The 20,099-nt window shown below is 44.1% G+C and overlaps 1 protein-coding gene across 5 annotated transcripts in view; it reads left to right on the plus strand.

The window, feature by feature from the left end:
* Nucleotides 1-20,099, plus strand: part of LOC115084005 (tubulin delta chain-like) — a 193,534-nt gene that overhangs the window by 89,573 nt on the left and 83,862 nt on the right. For all 5 annotated transcript variants that reach the window (XM_029588249.1, XM_029588248.1, XM_029588246.1 and 2 more), the window contains one exon: nt 15,331-15,472. In XM_029588249.1, the coding sequence (XP_029444109.1) occupies nt 15,331-15,472 (142 nt within the window). The remainder of the gene's footprint in view (nt 1-15,330; nt 15,473-20,099) is intronic.

Here is a 20,099-nt window from a genome sequence, read left to right on the forward strand (position 1 = left end):
GCGCCACCAAGCCTATGTTGGGGGCAGGTTTTTCGCGTATCTTAAGAGCATACCCCTTTGAAAATCTGCCCCTATATGCCCACAAGGAATTTGGAAAGTTCAAGAAATCTCACTTCACATCAATCAGCTAAAACTGAGAGCAATATCCGAAGTTTTATATGTCCTTGAAAAATGGATAATGAAATCTACTGATCAAATATGAACAGACAAACAAGTAGCTATGTATTACATAAACAAACAAGGCTGACTGGGTTCTAAAAATGTTTGCAAGGAAACATTGAATCTGTGGGACTGAGCACTCTCATGAGGTACTTACTTATCAGCTGTCTGCCTTCCTGGAGAAGACAATGTAATCATGAATGGACTAAGTCATTGCCTACAGCCATAAGAGTAGCCCCATCATACAACAAAAGTTTACAAATTAGTTGCTCATTAGGTACAGCACAAGTGGACTTCTTTGCTTCTTCTTGGAACGACAAGCTTCTATTGTTTTGTTAAAAAAGGCCAGTCAGAAAAGTTATAGCTTCAGATGCATTTCAAATACATTAGGGCAAATCCCTGATGTATGCCTTTCTGCCAATTCCTCTCATTTCCAAAACAATAGTGAAGTTAAGAAGAGATGCGGGGGAATATGATTTTAATAACTCTGCATTGGCTGCAACACACTTGGTTTCTATGACTTCAGAATTAAAGCCATTATTAAAGCCATTGAAGGGAATCATCATATGGAAATTGTTTTCGGCAAAGTCAGTTTGGCCTAAATCCTGTATTGCAGCATCAACGTACCCAGACTGCAGTCGAGCTGGAAGGAATGTTCTGTTCAATTATCTTGGAAGAAGAAAGAAACAAGGTTGCCAGTATCCTAGAGTCTTGAAGGTAGTTTCAAATATGAAAAAAGCACTTTAACTAGAGAGCAAAAAGGTGACGTGTCCAAGGTACTTGTGAGAATTCATAGACTCAGATGAGGCATAAAGTAGTAGATGCCTGGGAAGTTCCCTACACAGGTAGTGCAAGTGTTGGAGCCTGAAGGGATTGCCTGCCAATTGAAAGCTCAGAATGGCATAATTAAAAGTAGACCAGAATGAGATTAGGATTTGTACATTCTCTAAAATGAAACGCAGAGAGAGAGAGAATATAGAGAGTCATTATTCATCGTGGATGAACCCCTATAGTGAATGTAACGCCAGCAAGAGTAGAAACTATGTGGTTTTTAATGGATAGTGGGGAAGAAAGCAAAGTTGCTTAGCTGTAACAGGTAAAATTCAAAGACAGTAAGATCTCAACTCTCAGACATGGGCGACATCATTTGATGGAGCCCAACATGGAAAACATATCAAAGTTTCTAAAACTTTGACTGACTGTTCCTCTCTGAGCATGCCTATGAATGCAATATACCATATGTCTTATAGTTTAGCAATGAATAAAATTTATAGAAGCCGACTCCATGGGGCACTCATTTGGAATTTGTAGCAAAATACAGATATTCAGGGGAAGAACTGGGGAGTTTTGGCCAGAAATATCTGATTAACTATTTCCTTAAACCTGGAGCTTATGTTATTTGATGATACCTTTGTTATTCTGGCTGGTGATAAGTATGTGAAACTCCTACTGATTGCAGGAGAGTGGAGTTGGCTTTTTACAATTGCCTTTTCTTTTTTTAATGATGCTGTAGGTATTGGTTGTATATGTTTCGTCATTTGGATGAGTATGTTATACTCAAAGCTGGGTAGGGAGGGCCTGAATCGAAACCAAGTAAGTAAATAAATCATTTCTCATCGCAAAAAAAATGCATTTTAGTTAAATGGCAAGAACCAGAAATACCCACAAATGAGCAATGGCATATAGCAAAATACTCATTAATGGAAATGGGAAAAAAATGTCATTAAAATGGAAGGAACCCAAATATAAAGCAATCTTTTTAGGAGTGTGGGAATCATTTAATCAGTCACTGACTGCTAGAGCTTGAAACCACATTACTGAGCCCTTTAACAGTTACTCATCTGTAAGATGTATAATATTGTTCATACTCTTCTTGCTAAGGTAATTTTGGACTGCGGCCAGTATTCTGTTCTTACATGCAGTTTTTTATTTTTTTAGCCTTCATATGGGGACATATGCAGACATACCATGTGTCAACAGTGTAACACTAGAGGTTCTAGGATCCTTGTAGAAATAATCGAATCAAAAGACCAATAAAGATGTAGTCAAGCATTTCCAACTTTTATTCTAAAGTGCACTAAGTTCCGGTCCCCTGACGGACCATGTTTCGCCATTAGGCAGAGCCGGCGTGTCCTATTAGGCAAACTAGGTGGTTGCCTCAGAAGCCGACCCTTAGAGGGCCCCAAGTGGAGCCTATCCCACTCGTGACAGAGGAGTAGAGATTTGGCGGGCCACAAGCAATGCCCATCCTGCTCATGGCCCAGAGAAGCATACACTCGGCAGGCACGAATGCAGTAGGAGCCAGGGCCGAGACTGGAGGGTGGCAGCACAACGGGGGTGCGGCGGGATGGGGGGGCAGGCGTAAAGCAGAAGCTTGCCTAGGGTGCCTAATACCCTTGCATCGGCCCTGCCACTAGAGCTGCATCAGGAGGGATAGATGTCCAAATCTAGACTGCCAACAGATAAAAGGGAGGGTGTTAACAAACAAGGATCCAAATTAAATCAACAACAAAAACAACAGAGATGCCTACATAAAATAAATTATATAAAGCGAAGTGCATAAAACAATAAATACTTAGCTGGGTTATGAAACAATAATATAACATGAACATAATACAACAGATATGTGTAGAAAGAGAAATGTAACAATAATATAACAAACTAAATTAACAGAGAAAGAAAGAAAAAATTGTTAAATAGTATAAAAAATGTGAACCAAAAGGAAAAGGGAAAAAAAAATCAAATAGTAATAGAGGGGAGAGGGAAGAGAAAAGAAGGGGGAGGTTGGACAGGGGAGGGGGAAAGGACAGGAGTTGGTGGGGTTTGGGTGGACCCTTGGACACTGTGGCAGCTGACCCTGCCCATGGGGGGCAGTCCCGTAAGGGGCCACAGGTCAGGCTCAGCTGAGGACACACAAACACAGAGATTGATCTTTTATTAAACAATGTGTGAAGCCACTAGAGGTGGCAATGGTGAGTAGTTGAAGTAGCCCAGCTGGGCTAGTATCCCTCAAGCGCTGGAACAGCGACTCCTCCGGTAGCAGTGCTGTAGTGGAAAGAACTGAGAATAATGAGTACAGTGGAATATGCACAAGCCCCAGTATGGAGAACCCCAGAATAGGGAGAGCAGGCCCTCGAGGAGCGAGTACCTGATCCCTGAGAGCTGAGAGGATTGAGCGGTTCCACGTAGGAGATGGCACCAGGTTCCACGTAGGAGATGGCACCAGGGCTGGAACGGAGGCAGGCCCTCAAGAAGCGAGTACCTGGTTCCAGGGAACAGCTCTGAGGTGAAGATGGTAGTAATCACTGGTGTTGAAGATAGCGAATCCTTCCAGGCAGAAGAGAAAGTAGGAGCAGGCAGTGAGTCAGGGAACATGGGCCCTTGAGGAGCGAGTACCGATTTCCTGATAGCGACCTGAAAAGCAAGTGAGGCCCCTGAGGAACGGGTACCCCGTTAGCGTTAAGAGTCCAATGGTAGATTGGAGGCAGAGTAGCTTAAGAACATAAGAACATGCCCATGCCATACTGAGTCAGACCAAGGGTCCATCAAGCCCAGCATCCTGTTTCCAACAGTGGCCAATCCAGGCCATAAGAACCTGCAAGTACCCAAAAACTGTCTATTCCATGTTACCGTTGCTAATAACAGCAGTGGCTATTTTCTAAGTCAACTTAATTAATAGCAGGCAATGGAACTCTCCTCCAAGAACTTATCCAATCCTTTTTTAAACACAGCTATACTAACTGCACTAATCACATCCTCTGGCAACAAATTCCAGAGTTTAATTGTGCGTTGAGTAAAAAAGAACTTTCTCCGATTAGTTTTAAATGTGCCACATGCTAACTTCATGGAGTGCCCCCTAGTCTTTCTATTATCCGAAAGAGTAAATAACCGATTCACATCTATCTGTTCTAGACTTCTCATGATTTTAAACACCTCTATCATATCCCTCCTCAGCCGCCTCTTCTCCAAGCTAAAAAGTCCTAACCTCTTTAGTCTTTCCTCATAGGGGAGCTGTTCCATTCCCCTTATCATTTTGGTAGTCCTTCTCTGTACCTTCTCCATCGCAATTATATCTTTTTTGAGATGCGGTGACCAGAATTGTACACAGTATTCAAGGTGCGGTCTCACCATGGAGCGATACAGAGCGGGTACAGAGAGCGAATCCCATCCGTAAGGAATTCTCTTGCTAACTCAAAGGCTAGCAAACAAAGTAGGCTTTAAATATCCGGGCAGTGTGACGTCATCACAGGGGAACGCCCCTGAGGTTTGCGCCAAGTAGGAAATAAGAGTGAGGGCCACGCAGCTCGCACGCCCTAAGGTACAGGCGAAGCATGGTGGGAGGCAGTGTCCAAGCCGGTCCGGGAATGCCGGAGAGGATGGCAGGCAGACGCAGTGGCAGTTAGGCATCCATCAACAGCAAGAGGAGGTGCAAGGAAAGAAAGGCGGAATGAAGTCGTCGGGAAGGGACGGTTGCAACAATTACATAAAATAATCCTAAAATACATCAAAAACTCCTGTTCACTCCACCTCCTTTCTCCTAAAATAAGCTACTGTATGAACGCTAAACTACCTAAAACAATAAAATCGTAACTTTAATACATAAAACATTAAACAGTAAAATAGAGCATAAAACAGACTTCAAGGCTGATTGGAATATGCCTCCTTAAAAAGCCACATTTTTAATCCTTTTTTAAACTGTTTAACATTCACCTCCATTCTAAGATCTACTGGAAGCATGTTCCATAAATTCGGACCTGCCAATGCGAGGGCTCTTTCTCTCACTTGATTTAGACGAGCTGATTGGACTGAAGGTACCATTAGTAGCCCTTTATTAGCAGAACGCAGATTTCTCTGAGGAACGTGTAATTTAATAGCCGTGTTTACACAATCTACTTGATCTCCGTAAATCAGTTTATGTAAAATACAGAGAGACTTAAATTTAACTCTGTATTCAATTGGTAACTAGTGCAAATGAATTAAGGTTGCTGTAATATGTTCGCTTTTTCTTTTCCCAGTCAAAATACGTGCTGCTACGTTCTGTCCGTCTTCTATCCATCGACCAATTTGTAATCCACACCACCACCTTGGCACTCACTCCTAAGCTTCTCATTTTATTCACAAGCCTCCTATAAGGGGACCATATACAAAGCTTTGCTGAAATCCAAGTAGATCATATCGAATGCTCTTCCTCGATCCAATTCTTTAGCCACTGAATCAAAAAAATCAATCAGAATTTTCTGATAGGACCTTCCTCTGGTAAATCTATGCTGCCTCAGGTCCAGCTATCCTACCGACTGTAGATAGTTCACTATCCTTTCCTTCAGTAGAGTCTCCATTAATTTTCCCACCACCGAGCTGAGGCTAACCGGCCTGTAGTTTCCAGCCTCCTCTCTGCTCCCACACTTTTCTTTATGTAGCCATCTCCGTTATTTTCGTTGTTGATTTAATTTGGATCCTTGTTTGTTGACACCCACTTTTTTATCTATTGACAGTCTAGTTTTGGGCATCTGTCCCTCCCAACGCAGCCCTAGTGGCAAAACACTGTCCATGTTCGGGGAATGAAACCTATTGCACTTTTGAATAAAAGTTGGAAATGCTTGACTACATCTTTATTGAACTTTTGATTTGATTATTTCTACAAGGATCTTAGAACGTCTAGCGCTATACTATTGACACATGGTTTGTCACCAGCATGTACACCACTATTATTTGCTTCACATATGCAAATGTGCCGTGTTGTTGAGATTAGCTTTTCACCCAATGAATTATAGCTTTGCACATCCCTACACTGTATATAGTATGCTATCCATTCCTCTAAACTGGCCTTTGTGTCATATCATCAGATCACTTACAGGATAGATATTTAGCACTTTTCTCTGTCAGTCACTGGCTGCGCCTTCCCCTTCTGAAGCCCTATTGCACTAGTTGCTGTGAGCCAAGTGAGTTAGGCCTTGCAGCCCTTCTTGCATGTGCCTGTCATGTAAATGCTCCCAATGTTGTTATTCAGTTACAGCTTTAAAGCAAGGCACAGTGAGATAAGGTGATGTAGTTAAGCTCACACACAAGCCTATTTTTCATAATCAGAGGATGACATGAGGCCTTGTAAAAGGGGCCCTGATAATCAGCAGGAGAACAGCATTTCAGGTAGAGACATTTTCTGACTGATAATTCTGTACTGTAGACAGTACAACATACTTCCAGCTTAGCAACACATGGGATGCCAGACTGTAGATTTTGGACAAAAAGGCAAAAAGAAACCTCCTGTCACTCTGTCCATACAATTTACAAATAGTCCATCTTTTTTCCCAAGGATGGAAAATATAAGAAAATGAAAATGAAATTTTGGCCAATTCTTAAAATTTAGGAAAAGCTTCTTTTGGAGACTTTTTTGCTTACTTGTTTTTTTCTCTGGCTGACATTGTAGGAAAATAAAGCTGTAGGTAAAAATAATAGTTAACTTTTTCAGAATCATGCAAGCAACCACAACTTGCAAGTTTTTTTTTTCTTTTTTTCCCCCCAAACTGAAATCTAGCTGCAAGTGTAATTTAGTACCTAAGGCTTCTGTAGTACTCATAAAAACCCCCCAAAACTTTAAAATATTAACAGATGATAGGGGTCATGTGATGTGGTGAGCGGAAGGAGGTTTCTCTTCAGGCTCCAGGTGTCTGCTCCCGCAATTGATTACCATTTGACCTTCACACGCGAAAATCGGACAGCTGATCATCAGCCCCAGTAAGAGCATATGTCAATAGTACGATATATGCACAAATTGCCGCTGGGGATGGCTGCAAAAAGTACAAAAAAAGATAAAGAAAAACTGCGTGGTGCTGAGCCCAAAATGGCGACCGGGCCCGACAGCGTGGGGGAAGGCTCGAGCGCCGGAATCACATTAGCTGACATCAAAGAAACTGTCAGAGCCACATTAGATGAAAAGTTTGGGGAAAAATTAGCCAGCATCGAAGAGCGCCTCACAGAAGTCTGTTCAGCTCTCACGGAGATCACCCCACGCTTAGATCAGGTGGAAGGCTGGATAGCTACATTGGAAGAAGATACCTCGGCTATCACCACAAAGTTGATGGCACAAGAACTCAAAATTAATGCCCTAGAATCGAAACTAGATGACCTCGAAAACCCGGCGGTTGAATCTCAGGTTTCTGGGGTTCCCAGAAATCGGGAATGACAGCGATCTCTGCACCCTCCTAGAAAAATGGCTGCTGGAGGAGTTTGGACTCCCAGCACTCCAGGGAAAGCTCATGGTGGAGCGTGCTCATCGACTTGGGGCGAGGAAGGACTCACAAATTAGACCCCGCATCATTATCGTGAAAATATTAAATTTTTGCCACAAATAAGAAATCTGGCAATCGTAGACCTACAACGGCTCAATGATTTGAGTTTTTCAAGACTACTCAACCCGGGTCTGTGAACTCAGGAAATCCTTCTCTACCGTTTGCATGGAGCTTTTCAAAAGCCAACTGCGCTTTTCCCTGATCTACCCTGCCAAATTAAAAGTGTGGCACAATGACAAGATTTACACCTTTGATACCCCTGAAAAAGCTCAGAAGTTTATTCAGCAAACCCATTGAAAGTTCAGGAGGGACACAGTGTATGCTACAGACCAGGACTGTGCCTGCAAGGTTGGTGGACGCCTCAGACATACGCTCTCTGAGCAGGGAGGTGGATTGTGTGATTGAATATTCCACTGGTTCTTTGTTTTTATTCTCTAGCGGAGAATTTTGGAGATTAGCTGCTCCCATATGTTCTAGGTTGGGTTGAGAGTTTTTTTAAATCTGGTCCGGCCTTTGTCAATGATACCTGGAGGAGAATCTTGCCAGTGTGCTATCACTTACACTATCATGAGCAGTTATCTGCCATCATGGTTCACTACAGCCGGTCCGGGGAGCTGCTCAATGCTGACCCGCCGGCCAGAGCATTGTGACTGTGGCGGATCTGGAATACACCATAATGTATCTGAGTGGCGCCTGGATCGCCTCTTTGTTTGTTTTTTTTTCCTTTCTTTGTGAAGTGACACAGTGTGGAACCGAATTGCCATTATGGCAAATATGATATAGATAGCACGACCGCTATAGACTGCAACGCGCTGTCCATAGCATCTCAGCGCTCAGAGTCTGATGGTTCCTGGACAACGGTACAATTGAAGCACACAGCAGATGGTGAGAAGTTGACTCTGAGCTACCAGCGATATAGCGTGTTTGCAGGAAACCCATCTCTCTCCAACAGAAAGTGAAAAGCTGCATGGAGAATGGGTTGGAACTTGCGTCTACTCTGCAGCACAAGGGAAAAAAGGGGGAGTTGCTGTACTAATCCATAAGAATCATTAACCAAATCACTGATGAGGATGGACGATATGTTGTTATTATACGCATGTGGAACAATGTTCAAGTCTCCATTTGCAACTTATATGCCCCCAATGAGTACATCCATAGTTTCTTTGAAAATCTGTGTAACCTACTTTTAGCCCACACACAAGGGGTTCTCCTCCTTATGGGGGATTTCAACTGTGTCCATGAACATTGTCTTGATCGTAGCCCCCCAGTAGTAGTAGCACGAAGACAGGGAAAAAAGTTGAAAGGCATAGAGTATTTATGTTCCCAATTAGGACTTTTAGATATCTAGCGAATCCTGCACCCGACGGAGCGGGATTACACCCACGTTTCCAGGGCGCATTCCTCTCTCTCTCTCAAATTGATTATATTCTGGTGTCTCAGAGTCATTTTTCCACTATCACCACAACTATAGTTGAACCCCAGGCTCTCTCGGATCACTTGCCGGTGGCCGTGCAATTACACACGAAATTTGAGCGTGATGGACCCCGAATATGGAGGTTCCCTGCACATCTCAACCAAGATGGATCAAGGTTGAAGACTGCATAGGCTTGACTGAAGACAAAGCAGGTACCTGTTTGCTGATACAATCCTGTGTTGCATGGCCAGCGTTTAAATACCTGGCTGTGACATCATTGGAGGGTGCTGAGAGCATGGGTTCCTCACTGAGGGGCCCTTACAGCTTGGGGTGCATGCATCTAGAAGGGAAGCAGGAGCGATGGCGTTAACCTGCCATGTGGGGTGGCAGTCTTCAGCTATCGACGTTGGGGTGAGTGAAAACACTCACGGGACCATCCTGCGAGCGGTAAACGTAACAACATCATTGACGAAATAAAACACAAAACAGTACAGCCTGAATACTATGGGTAAAGTAAAAACAAAGTCATTTGATATCAAATACCATGATTCTGGCCATTTTTTAAATGCATCCAAACGACATGAATCCTGCAGATTAGGTGTCTTTAATGTGGGAGGCAAGCCTTTCACGTGAAGGACTATGATTTATAAAACTTAGGACCTGATTCTTCTATATGCAGTCACATATCTGGACCATATTTGCCAGAAAAGGACATGATGATGAGCCTGTTTTCACATGAATTCCCATTATCCATGTAATTTGCAATCTAAAAAATGTGAGTTGACCCCATATAGATGACTCAAACTCCCGGCTACCATATGTGTTGGGTTTATGCCAAGATAACTATGAGAAGCATGGGTTGTATATTCCTGGGTTTTCTTCTATACACATTTCACTATAGCCAGATGTGGGATGTTAATTTTCTTGATGGCTCTCCCTATGGAAGCTGGAAAGGGAATGGGGATGGTTGTCATGAAAAATATATTTTCTTTCCTCACTATCAAATGCATGCAGTGAAATTCAGATTTGCAAAACAGTGGATATTTTTTGATTGAGTTCCCATATAAGCTTTGATTTATCCATCTATGACAGGGTTTTGCCAGTCACAAATTTTATCTCCATGTATTTTTCTAGCAAGCAGCAGTAGAAGGGATTTTTGGTATTTAGGATTCCTCCTATTGCTATAACCCCACCTTTTTTGGGGAAAGAACTCAGTAGAGTATAAAGTCCCTGGAACATGCTCAGTGATTTAGTGAGTAGGTGACTGGAGAGTGGGTTAGGAGCTGAGGAGTGAGTAGGCGACTGGAGAGTGGGTTATGAGCTGAAGAGCGGGAAAGCGACTGAAGAGAAGAGCTAGAGATTCCTCCAGAATCTCAGGAAAGTGGGTCTAGAGATTCCCCAGGATCTCAAGGTAGAGTGGTTGAAGAGCTAGAGATTCCCCCAGTATTTCAAGGCAATTCAAACATTCAAGCAAGAGTTTTGAAGAAAGAGACTTTTTGAGAAGATTTTTGGATTGATTGACCAGTGCCAGAAGGAAAGGCATACCTCTGGTATCCCAAAGGACTGGATCAGAGATCTTTTTGCCAAGGCAATCAGTTAACAGTGTCAGTGGAGAGAAGAAATGAAACATTTGAGCAAAGAACTCAAGAGGCTTGAAGATTTTGCAGTTGAATTTTGACCCACCTTTTGGGACTTTTGTAATTTTCTATCTTTTGTGCTTGGGGATACTTTTTCCAACTGACTAGTTTTATGCTAGAGCTACACTCTAGTTATCCCTCTCTCACTGGTGAGGATATATTCTCTATGGAGTAAGGTGCAAGAGATAGGAGAGAGGTGAGACGATCTAGAATGGACAAGGAAACTATCTGTTTTATTTTGGTGAACTGCTGTATGTGGATTTTTAATTTTTTAATTTTGGCTTGGATTTTTTTTTTAAGTTGCAGTAGAGATTTTATTTTGAGCACTATTTTTGGAGTCTGATTTTTCCTTATATATCCAGTGCAAGGACTGAATGGATGGACATTGGTTTGGATCTTGCGTTCTATCCATTTTGTTATTACTGGCTTCTTTGTTCCTGTTTTGGACAGTTTGGTACCTTCTGGTGATTTTTGAGCTAGAGTGTGAACTTGAAGCTATGATAGTTATTGACCATGCCAGGGGCCCCAAGAGATAATTCCTTCTCCCCATCCAGACTTGGACCCAGACCCATAGCACTCCTGGTTGCAGCTAATTGCCCAAAAGGGGGACTGGCTACACATCTCTAAGACTTTGTTCAAGACTTTGAACAATAGCTAATTCAGCATTCCTTCCAAACATTTGTTTATTCCTTCAGTGATTTGATTGCACTCCCAACTTATGTTGCTCAGTATGATGTACAGCTAATAACACATGACAGAGTTTCAGGTATCTTTCTTAGCTATATTTTGCTAAACTGGCCTGAATTAGCATTAGAATGTCAACTCCCTGTAAATGTCTTCTGGAAGAGCCAAGTCTTTACAGCCTTTCTAATAATTTCTGGTAAAATGGCAGACTATATGTCTTTGTAATAAATAAATAAATAAAGTAAACATAGCCCCCATGTTGGTGGATCTCTTGGGGTTGGAAGTTCCACAAATGAGCTGCTACCACCTTGTCTCCAAAAATGCTGGAACTGTAAGCATTGCTTCTTGGGTTGACTACAAATGGTGGGTAGTTTTGTAGTGGCTTAGCTTCTCCATTAGATATGTAAGGCCTGTACCATTTAATGCTGTAAATATTAAATTGGAATCTAAAGGCTACAGGGAAACAATTAATTCTCCTCAGTACAGGGGTAATGTGATCCTAAAAGCTACAATTAGCCATTACCCTCATTGCAGTAGTGTGCAGCTTTTGTAGTTTTTGTTGTTTTTTTCTTTTTACAGCTCTGTCACATATAGGGGTAGATCTTCAAAGGGGTACGTGCATAAGATACACGTGTACCCCCCGAAAACCTACCCCAAACCGCCCTGCGCGCACCGAGCCTATTTTGCATAGGCTCAGTGGCGTGCGCAAGCCCTGGGACGCGCATAAGACCCGGGGCTTGCATGGAGGGGCATGTCGGGGGTGTGCCGGGAGTGACATGCCGTTTTGGGGGCGTGTCGCGAGTGACACGGCGTTTCGGGGGCGGTACCGCTGGCGTGGTTTCGGCCCGGGGGCATTCCGGGGGCGTGGCCGCGGCCTCCAGACCAGCCCCCGGACCGGAACATGGAGCGCGGCAGCTAGCCTGGCGCGCGCAAAGGTAGGGGGGAGGTTTAGATAGGGCCGGGGGGATGGGTTAGGTAGGGGAAGTGAGGGGAAGGTGGGGGGAGGGCGAAGGAAAGTTCCCTCCGAGGCCACTCTGATTTCGGAGCGGCCTCGGAGGGAACGGAGGCAGGCTGCGTGGCTCGGCGCGCGCAGGCTGCTGATTTTGGGCAGCCTTGCGCGCGCCGACCCCGGATTTTAATGGATACGCACGGCTACACGCTATCTATTGAAATCCTGCGTACTCTTGTTCGCGCCTGGTGCGCGAACAAAAGTACGCGTGTGCGCAGAATATAAAATCTGCCTCATAGAGAATTGTAGTAGTCTATTCTGGAGACCATCAGTGCTTGGGTGATTGCAATTAATAATCCTAGATCCAGAGACAATTTAAGTTGTTACTGTAAACTTACAAATAGCTTGTGAAACTGAGGTAATATGTGCATCCATAGTTAGCTTAGGGTCAAGATGAATCCTTAGGACTTGGGCTGTCTCCTTAATTGAAAGGAGAGTCTTTGACGACTAGTTTTAGCTCTTGGATGGAGTGCCTGTTCCCCTACTTGTCCTACTCAGAACAAGTCTGATATATTGGGATTCCACAGAGGGTTGTTGTCTTTCTACCATGTAATAATGGCAACCAAGCATGGATTAACCTTAGATACAATTTTGTTGATGTCCTTACTCAGGACATCTCTGCTGTCTCTGTACACAAATTAGTGCAAATCAAATTGTTGGATAATATAACACAGTAGTTCTGTTAGAGAGTGCTAGGAGAGCGGTCCCATTTCTGAGGAGATTGTGTGCCCTTGGACCTCGGCACAACCCCAGAGGGCTCCAAGGCGGTACCGAGGCAGGCGAGGTTTGTTTCTGAATGGTCCTCCGACTACTCCAAGCCCTTTCGGACCTGCCGCTGGGTACGGCAAAGGTAGCAGGTCGGACTGGAGACAAGGGCGGACGAAGGCTCTGGAACATGAAGACAGTGACAAGAAGCTTGGGATATGAAGACTCAGATGAGAGGCTTGAGCACGAAGACTCAGGAACAAGCTTCAGGAACAAAGTCTAGTACTGGGTTGAGGCTGTGACGCAGCGTACCCTACACAGCCCACCACAGGGCGGACCCACGGGACTGGTTACAGACCACGCTTGAGTGCGAAACAGACTCCAGACGAATACATGGAAGATGAAGCCGGAACGTGGCAAAGATTCAGTAGAAGCCTGCACCGAGACACGCCCTACACAGCCGCCCATGGCTGGTCACGGACCATGCTGGAACAGAGCAGGTTCAGTCAGAGTCTTAGGCATGGACGGAGCAGCCACAAGAATATCCAAGGGCCGAGACGAGATTCAGGAAAGGGGACCAAGACTAGACTTGGCTTCAGACATGAGACAGGGGACCAAGACGAGACTTGGCTTCAGGCGAGGATGACCCTCCGGAGGCTTGCGCTGCAGATGAGAAGACAGGCTCATGCCACGAGGTGATGAAACACGACATGGCATGCCTGAAGAGATAGCAATGAGGAACCACGGGTCTAGGAAGCAGAAGCAGAGACGAGGCATCAGGAAGGAACATCAGGAACATCATACCACATCAGGAAGACCACAGCATATCAGGAGAAGACGAGGGATATCCAGAAGAGACCAGGAACATGAAGCAATGATGAGGGATCCCACGAAGAACAGGAAAACCAGCAAGAGCGAAGACGAGAAGTCCTTGAGAGGAACTAATTCCTTGCGAAGGCAACTAAGGACTGGAAGCTGGGCCCTATATAGGGCTGAATATCAGGAAATGCCCTGGGAGGAGTCCAGGTGGGGCCCGGGGCATATCCGGCCATGGGCACTTTAAATCTGTGAAGGAGGCACGGGCCGCGCCCTAGGAAGACAGGAACAGGAAGTGCAGAACCCTGGACAGTGGCCCTGCACAAACTCCGAGGAGACAGAGCAGAGCTGTGCCGTGGAACAGGCCCCGACGTCAGCAGCGGCTTCTGCCACTGCAGGAAGGACCGAGGGCGGCTCCAGCCACCAGTAAAAGCCCGGGGACTGTGGCCTCCGGGCCGTGAAGATGGAGAAGACGGCGGCAACTCCAGCTGTGTTGTAGCATGGCGGCAGGGCCTGCCGTGCAGGAAAGACACCCCAAGGTCCGCGGCTCCTGCCGCGGTGAAGAAAACAGGCTGGCTGCAGCTCCTGCCGCGAAGAACGTCAGCGGCTCCATGCTGCGAAGGTAGGTGCAGGAGTGTAACAAGTTTGATATAAACATTGAACAACATAGTGGACAGCAGGGATATCTGTGGAACTCACATTCCAAAAAACATGAGATTGAATGTTGGACTTGATAAACTACTGTCTGATTTTGATTCTCTAAAAAAGGATGTAAACTAGTTGAATACAATGCCTCTAAGCCCAACTTGCCATAGACAAACCAGCAGCAGCCAGGGTTTCCCCCATATCAAATTCTACTGAAAGGGCCAATAGACAGCCCCATGCAAAAGACAAGAGTACTCTGACTCATGTCATACAGCTCTGCAAAATAAAGAAAATAAAATTACAAACCAGCAGAGCTACCTTAATACTTTCTCATCATATCACAAAAAGTATTCACAATTTTACACTTTTTAAATTTCACGCTCATTTTTAAAAATTCATTCTTGATTATCCTGATATCTAAGAAACAACCTTACTAAAGTTTGCATTTACTGTGTTTCCCAACCCTCTCCTGGAGGTAAACCTAACCAGTTGGGTTTTCAGGATTGCCACAATGAATATGCATGAGATAGATTTGCATACTCTGGGTCTCCAATATATGTAGTTCCATTTCATGCGTATTCATTAAGGATTTTCTGAAAACCCAACTGGTTAGGTGTGCCTTCAAGAGATGGTTGGGATACACTGATTTATATAATATGGATCTCTGTATTTGCAGTAATGATATTAATGTGCAGTTTAACCCCCAATTTTCTCTTTTTATGTCTCATTTCTCATCCAAGTGTATTTGGGATTTATAGTGTTATTGTCTTAGTGCACATTTTCTGAAATGTTTTGAAATGGGAACTGAGAACTAGCAGACTAGTCAAGGATCCCAATGACCTTTAGAGGTGACACTTGTTCTTTTAACCTGGTGCTGCTCCAGTGGTTCTTTCTGAAGGCTTGAGTGGGATCCATGTTCACTATAGCCACGTGTTGCAGAATGGAAAATACATTTTGGTCTGTAATTTCTTCCAGGTCTTGGTGCCCGGCTCTGTGAAGCAATCAGAGATGAGTATCCACTAGGTTACATTCTTTCGGTGACAGTAGCACCTCACCAGGCTGGAGAGAGTCCCCTTCAACACTACAATTCCCTGCTGAGCCTATCTTGGCTGCAGAGGTACAGTAGCACCTTAGTACAAAACTTATTGCCTGCTTGATGCAAGTCCAATATTGTTACAGATTATACTACTGAAGACAGTCTACTCAATTCTTTTTAGCATGTGTAACAGGGGCCTGGTACCAGTGGAGGAGAGGGAAAATGGGAGTTGAGGCCTCTAAAGACTCTTGCCTGCCCCCAAATGGAAAATTATGCTCTTGGAGCACACCTCCTCTCTGCTCTGCTCTGCTGCTTGACCAGCCTTCTCCATTGTTCTCCTTTCACAGCGCCTGCACCTGCCTTATGCAAGAAGCTAGAGGAGTTACTGGTGCTGCATGGCTCAGACTTACCAAGCAGAGTCGCATGGCAACAGAGCAAATGGGCTGCCAGTGGAAAGAGGCAAATAGAGGGAGACAGGAGAAGGACACTGTCGCACTAGTAGCTAGGGAGAAGGGAGGACACAGAGGAAGGAAGGACATTTGCTGCTGTGCTGGGGGATCGCGCGCCGGCAGGCTGCCGGTGCGTGCAACTTACGACAGCTTAGGAGCTGGCGTAAGTTCGAAAATAAAGAAAAAAAAAGGTAGGGCCTTTCAAGGGGTTGGGGAGAGAGGGAGGGAGGGAGGGTAGGTAAGTTCCCTCCCAGTCTGCTCCTTAATTGGAGCGGACTGGGGGAGGCCTGATCTCGTCGCCGCGCATAAATTGCCTTTTTCAATCCCCCCTTGTGCGAGCTGCCCCAGATTTTATAACATGCACACACCGGCGTGCGCATGTTATAAAATCGCGCGTATGTTTTTTCAGTCTACCCCTAAGGCTTGAAATGTGATTTATTATTCTTTAAGCAATATTCTCATGAGGGTAACTAACATTCAGGATTTGTTTTCAGGAACATTTCTAGAAAATATGTGGATGAAAGAAGAGATATTTTAAAACCCTACTGAAGGATGTTGGATTGGATGATGATAAATATCTATTTATGACTGAACACAATTTTTTTTTTTTAACTAAAAAGAGGGGATTGTCTTTGCAGATACAGGACAGTTGGCCAGCCTGTGCACTGGGATGTGTTAAGGTTGGGGGAGATAAAATACCCACAGAGATTGCATTTTCAAGTCTATGTATGTGCATTTCAAACAGAGTTCTATCCGCAAACAAAGCAGATGCCATTGACCTTGCTTACTTTGTACCTGTGTCAATTTTCAAACCGAATGTACATTATGACAGAATGACCAACCTGTCACTAGATTTACAACAGCTTGTCACTGGGGGAGGGGAGGGGAAGGATTGTAGAGCATATGGGAGACCAGACAGGAAGTGATCTCATTGGTAAAAGAAGCCTCATGGGAAACAATCTGCAAATGTTTTGAGTTGACAGGAAGTGAGTTCACATTTAAGAAAAGCCTTCTCGGAGGTGTAGTTCTTGGCAATTTGTGATCAGAAACCAATTAGAGATAATTGGTGAAACTTCTGCTAGAGTGAAAAGCTAGTCAAGAGGGGAGGATAGGAAAGAGACTGACAGGAAAGACAAGGCCCTGGGCAGGGGCTAAGAGTCCAAAGATAAATCACACTAGTAGGATTCATGTTCACGTGATAATTTTTTATTGAATTTGAGATTTGATTCCACACTCCCAAATGGGCAAGCCCATTAAGGCCGTTCCTTTGGCAGCACGCTGGCAGTGGTAACCCAGCAGAGCTGCCAAGCTACTTCTTGTGTGGAAAGCCCATTGAGGACATCAGCAAGCGTCATTGCTGTAGCTGCAGACAAGTAATTGCTACCACCAAAACAGACCCCAGAGACAGACCTCCAAGGAAAATGACTACTGTTCCATAAAGAGCCCCAAACCTGTTTTGAAGCAGCCAGGTTGCTTCTTCTCTGGATGACCCAATTATAATGTCAGCTTCCACGCCTTCTTTCCCCATGCCTCACTCCCCCCCCCCCCCCCCCCTTTTCAGGGGCCTTTAGATCCCAGACACAGAAGATTTTTAGATTCATTTTATGGTGGCTTGGATATTGATATTTTGTATCTGATGTTATATTTTAGCTGTATATTATATTTTTACCTTACAATCAGGCCGATACAGAAAAACGCGCAGGAGAGCCAGCGAGCGCCCGCTCTCCCAGCGCGCACACAGGCCACTCTCCTGGGCGTGTGATTCAGGAGGGTGGGCCTATGCAAATTAGGGCCCGCGGTAAAAGGAGGTGCTAGGAACACTAGCGCGTCCCTAGCGCCTCCTATTTGACAGGAGCCGGCGACTGTCAGCGAGTTCGACAGCCGACACTCAATTTTTCCAGCATCGGTTCTCAAACCCGCTTACAGCCACGGGTTCGGAAAACGGACGCCGGCATAATTGAGCGTTTGTTTTCCGACCCGCGGGCCGCGAGCAGATTTTTAATTTTATTTTATAAAATTTTTTTTTATTTTTGGGATCTCCGATTTAATATCGCTATGATATTAAGTCAGAGGGCGTAGCAGTTTTTTCTGCTTTTCTGTACACTTCCCCGGTGCCGGCAGAAATTAACGCCAGCCTTTGGGCAGGCGTTAATTTTTGAAAGTAAAATGTGCGGCTTTGCTGCACATTTTGCTTTCTGGATCGCGTGGGAATACCTAATAGCGCCCGCAACATGCATTTGCATGTTGCGGGCGCTATTAGTTTCGGGGGAGGTTGGCCACGCGTTTTCGACGCGCTATTACCCCTTACTGTATAAGGGGTAAAGCTAACGTGTCGAACACGCGCGGTCAAACCCGGGCTGTACTGTATCGTCCCGAATATTTTTTGGTATCTAATGCTGGTGGTGTTATTTTGAAGCTAGGTTTCTGATATTTTAGTATTTGGTGCTTGTTTTACTTTGGTCTTATATTGGACTTTTTGTAGTATTTTCTTTTAGTTTTTTAGGTTATCGTGAGTGGGATAATGGGGTCCTATGTAAATTGTGATGAACTGGAATCTAATCTGCAGATCAAAGTAACTGTAGATGAAGGGAGAGATGTCTTGCTCTAATGTTCAGCCTATTAAAACTACAAGGGCTTCTAGGTCATTACTTTAACTGTAATTTTCCCTACAGCTACCCAGACAAATAATGGATCTGTTAGAGAGGTGTCTGTGATTCTAAAGGTTAATATGCTTAATGTTATTTGATTAAATCTAAGGGGGTCATGATCTACGATTTGCTTCTGGAAAAACCATTAGATATTCTTTGTATCACGAAATTAGGCTCTACGATTCATATTACAAATTTGACCTCCTAGCTATGATGTTTTCATTCGGTCAAGATCTATGGGCAAAGGTGGAGGAATAGCAGTAATTATTCAGAATGATTTTTTGATTGTGAAAAAAAAAGTCATCACCTGCAGAGATTTGAATGCCTGTTATTGTATTCTGGCAATAGTAATAAGCTAGGATTAATGTTAGTTTGAGTCCCCTGTGATTATAGTCATTTCCTGATGGAATTAGCACAATTAATTACAAATGTACAGAACAGTCTAGAGTAATAGTTTTAAGAGACTTTTAATATTCACAAGGACTTGGAAAGATAAGAGCTCCAACACAAATTTGTGTCTGTATTGTTCTTGTAAACTGATTAAAATCAATACCCTGGAATTTGTGTTTTTGTTTGATTGAAACTTAAGCTTTGGTGAGATTAAGAGTGGTCCACTGGATTGGTCAGACCATTTTTTAGTTTCATTTTAGGTGATAATGCCCCCCCCCCCCCCCCCCCCCCCCCCCCCCGTACAGGTCATCTTTGAGGCCTCACTTAAATACTAGCCTGTCTCATAAAGGATAGAGATAGGCAAGAGGTGGAACAGAAAAAGACAACTAAAATGGTGTGGGGTCTGCCCCAAAACACATATGAGATGAGGCTATGTATATCCTAGAGGAGAGGAGAGATAGGGATAATAGAACAAAGACTTTTAAATACAGAAAGATGATAATAATGCACAAGAAACACTTTTTTGAATGAAAAGGAAGTTGCAGAATTAGATAGGGTTCATAATATGATGTTCCAAAGTGAGATGCTCAGGAATAATATGTTTTTTTCACGGAGAGGGTGGTGGATAGCTGGAATGTCATCCTGGAGGTGATGATGGAAAGAAAATGAGAACAGAATTTAAACAGTCATGGGATATACACAAAGGATCCCTTAATGGCAAGAGGATGGAAACAAAGTACTGGGGTAACCTGCACGGAGCAGCAGTTCAGCCCCAAACAGTAGCAAAATGACTGTATTGTGATTCCAAGAAGGCACTGGGGATAATCTCCAGAGAGTAGCTGTTACAAATCCAAACTAAAAGCAGGGAGCGACAGTTTATTGAAAATATTTCTATCCCTCCCATCTATAATCCTAGGCGAGTTACAACAGAGACATACCTCGTCACATAAAAGAACAGTAGACAGACCCCCCTTCATTTGTGGTATTTTATGCAGCAGAGAAAATATATTTATATATCCATTGTAGGTCAGCATCCTGTCCCACAGTGGCCAATCTGGGTCACAAGTACAGTGGAGGAGATCCATGTCTTCTTACTCCTGGGGACAAGTAGTGGCTTTCTCAAACCCACCTGGCTAATATTGGTTAATGAACTTTTCTTCCAAAAACTTGTCCAAACCCCTTTTAAATCCTGATGACAAATTCCACTGTTTGTGTGTTGTG

This window comes from Rhinatrema bivittatum, chromosome 2 (genome assembly GCF_901001135.1).
Source record: "Rhinatrema bivittatum chromosome 2, aRhiBiv1.1, whole genome shotgun sequence".
In the NCBI taxonomy this organism is placed as follows: Eukaryota; Metazoa; Chordata; class Amphibia; order Gymnophiona; family Rhinatrematidae; genus Rhinatrema; species Rhinatrema bivittatum.